This window comes from Phoca vitulina, unplaced genomic scaffold (assembly GCF_004348235.1).
Source record: "Phoca vitulina isolate PV1807 unplaced genomic scaffold, GSC_HSeal_1.0 scaffold2, whole genome shotgun sequence".
Taxonomy (NCBI): domain Eukaryota; kingdom Metazoa; phylum Chordata; class Mammalia; order Carnivora; family Phocidae; genus Phoca; species Phoca vitulina.
In genome coordinates, this window is record NW_022589705.1 from 83,899,837 (window position 1) to 83,908,070 (window position 8,234).

The 8,234-nt window shown below is 47.9% G+C and overlaps 1 protein-coding gene across 1 annotated transcript in view; it reads left to right on the plus strand.

The window, feature by feature from the left end:
* Window positions 1-8,234, plus strand: part of TCEA3 (transcription elongation factor A3) — a 37,416-nt gene that overhangs the window by 14,285 nt on the left and 14,897 nt on the right. Inside the window, exon 5 of the mRNA XM_032418110.1 lies at window positions 375-437. Within this exon, the coding sequence (XP_032274001.1) occupies window positions 375-437 (63 nt within the window). The remainder of the gene's footprint in view (window positions 1-374; window positions 438-8,234) is intronic.

An 8,234-nucleotide genomic window follows, 5' to 3' on the forward strand; every position in this document is an offset into this window, starting at 1 on the left:
AATAATTAATAATTAGTAATGCAAAGTAAAGGTGTGGGGGTTGTAAGTTCGAGCCCCAGTTTGGGTATAGAGATTACTTAAAAATAAAAATCTTTCCAAAAAAACAATAGTAATACATGGCATAATACACATAACGTATACGGCACGTATCAGGCCTCCTTCCCTTGACTGCTTCATTTGCTGGAGGGTCCGTGCAGATGAGCAGCCCGCACTCCCTGCAGCTTCATCTCCAGACAGCCGTGGTCCAGGTGGGTCCCATCACCCTCAGCCCAGCAGGCCTGGCTCCCAGAAGCCTTCTCCCCAGCCTCTGAGCTCTCTAGATCAGTCCTGGTGCTAGCTTACAAGAGTCTCATCTCCAATTTCTCTTCTTTCAGGAGAGACTCTGTGGACTCCAAGTCTTCAACCAGCTCCTCTCCAAAAAGGCCATCGATGGAAAGGTAAAAAAAAGCTTCTCCATCCCAGAAGTCCTGTTCAGCGTGTGTCCCCATCTCTGCTTTCATGGAAGCACCCTGGGGCAGGGGAAAGGAGGAAGCCTCATACATTATGTTGCTTGCCAACTCTAGGACCCACACAGTAAGACTGAAGGGGACCCTGAGTCAGAGGGATGGCTCCTTCACTGGGGTGGCTGACCAGTCGCTGTTGCCCCATCGCTATCCAGGGAACATTCTCAAGGTCAAGTTGAACCCAGTGAGGACAGAGGTCTTGAGAGCCTATCCCTGGAGTGGGATCTCTGGGTTTAGTCACCTGAAATAGCATAAGTCATCGAGTTATTTATTCATCAAATATTTATTGAGGGGCAGCTATGTGCCCGGAGCTGTTCTAGGTGCCAAGGATACAGCAGTGAACAAAAGAAAAATCTCTGCAGTCATGAGGCCTATATTCTAATAAGGGGTGACAGGGAATCCACAGAATAAGTAAATCAGGCAATTTTAGAAGGTGACGAGCATTGTGGAGACAACAGAGCAGAATGAGGGAGGTTAGGAAGGATGGTCATCACGGTGGTCAAGAGAGCCCTCTTTGAACAAACCCTTCATTAGCCATGCAGATATCGGGGTCATTCTAAGCCCAGGACTCTGGGTGGCAGGGTCAAGAAGCAGGGAGGTGCCAGGGCTGGAGTGAGTAAGTGAGGCAAGAGAGTTGTGGCTCTGGAACAGGAATCACCAGAGGGAATTTATCGGAATGCCTTTGGCTGTGAGCTGAGAATGGGCTGTCGGGGCCAAGGGCGGGAGCAGAGCCCAGCCAGGAGGCTATTCAATAATTCAGGCAAGATATGACGGTGGATTTCCTGACAGACTGGGGAGGGGTACCAGAGAATATCAAGAGTCAAGATGACTCTAAGACTTTTCTCTTGAGCCCCTGCAAGGATGGAATGGGGAAGACCGTGTGTAAATCAGGCTGCAGCAGGTGATGCAGAGCTGAGGTCTGGATGTGTTGGGTTTGAGGGGTGTCCTAGTCATTCAGGTGGAGAAGTTGAATAGGCACTTGTTATACCAAGCTAGAATTCAGGAAGAACATCGGGGTTAGAAATCTAAGTTCCAGATTCATTAGTATGGATTGTTTGAAGCCATAAACCTTGATGAGATCACTAAGGAGAGATTGTGATTGAAAGAGGGGGTCCGGGGGGAGGTTCAGGCTTCAACATATGACTTTATGGAGGACACAGACATTCAGTCTGCAATGGGAGAGAGGCAGGAGCATGACAGCATTTGGTCGGCAGGGGCCAGAAATGCTAAATGTCCTGGAACACGAAGGACAGCCCTGCATAATGAAGGATTGTTCTCTCCCAAAAGGAAACACTAGTCCAGTTCTGGGTGTGATGTTATAATAAAAACATTTCGTGTTTGTGTAAGGATCTATACCTCCATATTCCTTTCATGACTTTGCCTTGTGACCTTGAAGTCTCCTGACTCCCTCCTCTAAATGCTTTCTTTTTCTGAAGGTCAGTCAAGCAGAATATGTTTGTCCTTAGAGCAGTTGTGCCATTTCCCGCTGGTTCCGAATTGGGGGTAGGGAATCCCACGAAACACAAGCAAGTCTTGTAAATCCACCTTATCTACTACCCAGACTGTTTCCTGCACTCTCTACCTCTCGATTTCATCTTTCTCCTCCATCCATCCATCCATCCATCTGATGAGCACGTTTGTTGAGCACCTCCTTGCAAACCTAACATGCTCCAAGGACCAAGGTCATGTGCACACAGTAGGTGACTACTGGAGACCACGGCAGACTGGAGGGTACCTGTCTGTCTGAAGGGGGCACTCACTATCCAGTCCAGCTGTCTGTTGCTGGAAATGCAGGCCCTGAATGCCATGTCTTCCTATTTTTTAAGGAAAGCTGGACATCTAGATGTTCATATGAAACTCCCAATCTTAAATATGGACAACGTATTCATATTTTTCTGAGACACAGGAGGGCAAACAAAATACATGTGGAGCCCACCAGGGGCATCCTCTAAGCCCAGGCAAGGATTTGAACTCATGATCTCTGCCTTTATACAACAAATCACTAACGTAGAGACAGACACCAAAATGCTTTTTGTTTTTGTTTTCCAAATGCTTTTTTTTTTAATGTTTTTCAAAGGTATAACATTCGATGGGAACATAGGAAGAGAGTCTCAATATGACTTCCATTATCATGGAAGATAATTTATTTGTGCTCAGAATTGAAAGATGAGAAGGAGTTTGTCTGGTAGACGAGCCAAGAGAGGGCTTGCCCGGCAGTGGGACTGGAACGTGCAAAGGTGTAGTAATATGAGTGAGCGTGGTGCTCTGGGAACTGTAGCTGGGGCCGAAGGGCACCATTGTGACAAGGAGGAAGGTTGCACTTTACCAACTGCCCTTAGGACCCAGCTGTCTGAATTGTTGACTTTTCACCCAGCAGCTAGGCTTGCCTGGCGGTGTAGTAACCGCAATGTCCTCGAGGTGGCGCGCAGGAGCAGCGAGCGGGCCTCCAGGTGCCTCAGCTCCGACCTGGGGCCGGAGACTTTTTCTAAGGGCTTGGTGATGTCAGATCGCAGGCTGCGGGGCTGGCGCTGGCACATCCGGGGAGCAGAAGGAAGCTGTTGATAAATCCGACGCCCCACCCCCACCCCCGCCAGTGATGCCCTCTCTGCAATTTGTCGCACTTCCAATCGTGTGCACTGAAAGCAAAATGAGCCTGGCTGCCTGAAATGCACCAAGACAGGAATGCCAGCCAGCCAGCCAGCCAGCTCCTAGCCAAGAGGAGGGACCAGGGCTGGGATTGCCCTGCCGGGAAGGTGGGGGGAAGAAAGCAACAAGCAGCCTAACCTAGCCTGGGTTAGGGGACCCTGGAAAACTCTCTGCCTTGTGGAGACACAGTGAGATGTGTTGAAAAGAATTTGGAAGGCAGGCAGATCTCGGTTTGTGGTGTAACTCTGCCATTTGCTGGTTGGATGACCTTGGACAAGTCAGTTCAGCTCTCTGAACCTCAGTCTATTGATCTGTAAGATGGGGATAATTATCACCCCCTTTCCAGGTCATTATGAGGATTAAATGAGGTATCAAAATGCTTAACACTCTTCCCAACCCATATAAATACTCAATTAGTGCATAATGCTTGGTAATAATACTCACACTTAATGTGGCAATCTAGGTAAATTACCTAACGCTTCATTACCAGAATTCTTTTTTTTTTTTTTTTTTTTTAAGATTTTATTTATTTGACAGAGAGAGACACAGCGAGAGAGGGAACACAAGCAGTGGGGAGTGAGAGAGGGAGAAGCAGGCTTCCTGCCAAGCAGGGAGCCTGATGCAGGGCTCGATCCCAGGACCCCGGGATCATGACCTGAGCCAAAGGCAGACGCTTAACGACTGAGCCACCCAGATGCCCCTCATTACTAGAATTCTCCTTGGTGCTTTAATCCTCTCAGAAACTCTGTAAGATGGGTACTGTTGTCATCCCCATTACTAGCCCAGGGTCACAGAGCCACAAAGTGGTGGTGTCAGGCCTTGAGCCTTGGAGTTCAGCTCTGGAGCAGCTTGGGTTCTTAATAAATATACCACCTCAGTGTAGGCATTCCCCAGATGAAAGCTGTTGTTTGTTATCATGTGTCCTTCCAAGCAGCATATGCTCCAGTCTCCCCTGTTGGGTCCCCACTGGTGAGTCCTAGACATTGAGGATATGATGATGGGACATGCAGGTCAGTGAGGGCCAGCGCCAGGAAGAATCCGGGGCTCCATCACAGTTGGAGATGGGCTGACCTGGGTGGTGGGAGTTGACAGACGCTGGCTCAGAGAGAGATCACTCTCTTAATCCCAAGGAGTAGGGTCACTAACCTTCCAAAGAGGACCTGTCACCCACCCAGCTCAGCTCTACCTAGGCCTCCTGGATGTGCCTTTCATCTCTTTGCAGCCAACTCCCTCAACTCATCTTATATTCATGCATTCAACAAAGATTCATCAAGTGTTGGCCCAGAATATTGTTCCAGGTGCTGGAAACAGTGGTGAACCAGCCAAATGGGTCCCTATACTCTGGAGATGGAGGCAGACAATGTTTATAAACACACAAGTTAATTCTAGACTTGGATAAGGGCTATGAATGAAAGAAATCAGGTCACCTGCTAGGGAGTTACAGGGCAGGGATAGGCTGCTTGGCTGGGCTGTTTGGGGGAGGCCTCCCTGAGGATGTGATATTGGAGCTGAGACCTGACTGGCAGGAAGAGGACCAGTCATAAGAAAATCTGGAGGAGGAAGAGCCTTCCTGGAGGAGGGAGCAGCCAGTGCAAAGGCACTGTGGTGGGAGTAACCGGTGTATTCAAGGAAGAAAAAGAAGCAGTGTGGTGGAGGGGCTTCCATAAACTGAAAGGGAGCATGGCATGCGATTAGGTCAGAGGGGAGGTAGGGGCCAATGTCGGGGGGCTGGGAGGCCATGGTGAAGAGTTTGACTTTATGCTGAAAATAATTGGAAGCCATTAGAGGGTCAGAGCAGGGAGTGATGAGATCCGCTGTGAGTTTTTTAAAGCATTCCCCAGGCTTCTGTGTGGCAAATGGATTGTAAGGGGGGCAAGAGGATGCCGGGAGACCAGCTTCTGGGCTATTATGGGTGAGAGCCCAGTGGCCAGGACCAGGTTTGGGTGCAGGGAGATTCCTTCTGATTGCAGGCAGCCCCTTAAGCTCTAGAGTTTACACCCTTCCCAGCCCTCCCTCACCCACACCTTTCCCTCCCACTGAAATCTGACTCCAGCAGAGAGCAGGTTGGAGCTCAGATTCCCCAGCCTTGTGCCCGGCTGCCAGGCCACTCACTTGTCAGGCAGGGTTGGGTCGAATCCAGGGTAAGTTTATCTAGAACAGAAAGGTTCAAACTGCATTTTAAAAAATAAATAAAAGCTAGGAAATCCCTTTGGACAAAATTTTTCGTAATTCAAAATATAAACCTTACAAGAGCAGAGCCTTCCCTCCCCAGCCCATCTCAGCCCTGAGGCAGCACTGAGGCACCTTTGAGGAATCTCAAGGTTCCAGAGAACACAAAAATCCCAATGATCCAAGGGTGTCTGTGGTGACAGAGGGCATCCAAGGTCAAGCCAAACAGCAAAGACTGAGGAACAAGAAAGTCTTCGGCAGAATTTACATTGAAGAGTACCCAGCAGGATGTTGGATGTTGGATCTTGTAACCCCAGATTTTTAACACTGGAAAGCTTAGGCTACTCAGTCAGCCTCACTCTCAGACAAACTCCTTGGGCCTGACTTTTCAGAAGCCCAGCATCATCTTCCTGAAGGGAGGAAGTACTTCCATAGCTCCAGAGCTGTCTGGTGCAGCTGCCCAGGCTGTGCACTGTACAACTCCAGAAGGTACCCAGCTGACAATATGAGTGGTACTCCCTGGAATTAAGAAATGCAACAGCCCTTTAGGACCTTCTGTAAGGGCTCAGTGTGTTAAGACTCTGGAGTGGAGGAAGGGACCTTCATTTCTTCAACTCTCATGAGTCAGTTTTTCCTAGGAGGCCTGAGGGCTGGCTGGCTGATCCTGATGGTTACTGAAAGAGATGAAGGTGGAGGCATCTTGACTGCCTGGCCCCCACCCCAAGAGTAGTGTAGAAGCAGCTCTGAAAGGGAGGGAGTTGTGCAACTATTACTCCATCCTCTCATCTGTGAAATGGGGCCAGGAACTTGCAACTGTCAGGGTTATGGAGAGGAAGAAATATCAAACAGGCAGTAAAAAGTGGCTTTGGCTTTTACCTTCCTTAACAAGCCCCTTAACAAGTTCTGTCCTTCCTCTCCAGCCCCCTCACCCTCACCCTCCAGCTGCCCCTAGCCCCTCAACATTGCCCATGCAAACCATGGGTTTCGCACTTCTGTGCATTTCTGCCAAGAATGCATCTTCCCGTCCGCTCCTCCAGTGGCCAACTTCTACTCCCCATCCCTTGTGGAATTTGTTGAACTGAATTGCACTGCAGTGTGGGACCTCTTGGAGCTTTCTTAAGCCATGCAGTTGTTAAGGGCTGTCATTGTGATACTGATTGGCCCAGGTCACCACGGGATGCGTGAGGATGCCTCTTCCATCGCCCAGCATTCTCTTTGCAAGGACTTGAAAGGGACCAACAACAGTTGGAGTCCAAGCTTCAGCCTATTTTTTTTTTTTTTGGTTGCATGTATCAGTACTTCTTTTTTTTTTTAACTTTTTTATTGTGATAAAATATATATAACAAAATGTGCATTTTAACCTTTTTTTCAGCGTAAGAAAAAAGATATTTTATCATTTTGAATGCATTGATTTACCAAATATATAAAACAGATTAGTTATCATTGCATATTTCAAGTTGTATGGTTATTCTTATTTCATGAACTTCCTAGCTGGATTTTTTTATTGTGTCAAAATATACATAACATAAAATTTAGCCATTTTAACCACTTTTAAGTGTATCGTGGCCAAAGTGACTGTATTGGGAGATGGAGCCTTTATGGAGGTAATTAAGGCTAAATGAGGTCGTGGGGGTAGAGCCCTGATCCAAAAGGATTAATGTCCTTATAGAGACACCTGAGAGTTTGCTTGCTCTCTGCCATGTGAGGACCTAACAAGAAGGTGGTTGTCTACAAGCCAGGAAGCGAGCTCTCTCCAGAAAACTGAGTTGACCAGCACCTTGATCTTGGACTTCCCAGTCTCCAGATCTGTGGGAAATATCTATTGTACAAACCACCCAGTCTATGGTATTTTGTTATAGCAGCCCAAGCTAAGACACATAGTTATCCTGCTAATCATCTGTATATATATTTGTGGGTTTTTAAACCCAAACCAAAATGAGATCTTTTTTTTTTTTTTTTTTTTAGGATTTTTATTTGTCAGAGAGAGCGAGAGCTAGCGCACAGGCAGGGGGAGCGGCAGGCAGAGGGAGAAGCAGGCTCTCCGCTGAGCAGGGAGTCCACTGCAGGACTCGATCCCAGAACCCCGGGATCATGACCTGAGCCAAAGGCAGACGCTTAACTGACTGAGCCACCCACGCATCCCTAAAATGAGGTCATTCTTAGGCAGTATATCATGGGAGTTAGGAGTAGACTTTGGAATCAGACAGACCTGGGTTCAAATCTCAGTGGTGTAACTCTGTGTTTCCTCATCTGCAAACAAGAAGGAGAACAGTATCTACCTCCTAGGATGGCTTTGAGGATTAAATTAGAAAATGTTCCTAAAGTGCCTGGCACAGTGCCTGGCACATGGTAAAAGCCAGTCCTCTTCAGTGGTGGTAAATTCACCATTCACTAGACTGTCAGCTCCTTGAGGGACGGAACTTTCCTGACTTGTCTGCTTTACCCCTTGTTCTTAGCACATGACCTGCAGAATAAGGGCCTAATACATATTCACTGAATGAGTGAGTAAATGGTTCAATGAGAGGGCAGAGAGAGCAGTTAGCACGGTGTGTAATGGATCATAGTGTAGTTTCGGGCAGTGTTACAATGTTCGGTAACCTGCAGAGCAGAGTGGTTGGTTAAGAGTCTGGGCACCTCAGCTACAATATTCAGGTGTGCCATACTACTAGGGGCGGGGCGGAGTGGAAGAACAGCAGCTGGTGCTCTCAGAGGGCATCAGAGGGAAAGGAATCATACTAGCCCCTAGGCAAACTCCATCAGGAAGTCTGTCCATGATGTCGCTAAGCACACCTAACCTGTGCACCCCCTCAATAGGGCCAAGGACATCCCCAACACTCAGGGTACTCACCCACACAAGAAAGAAAGAGAAAGAAAGAAAGAAAGAAAGAAAGAAAGAAAGAAAGAAAGAAAGAAAGA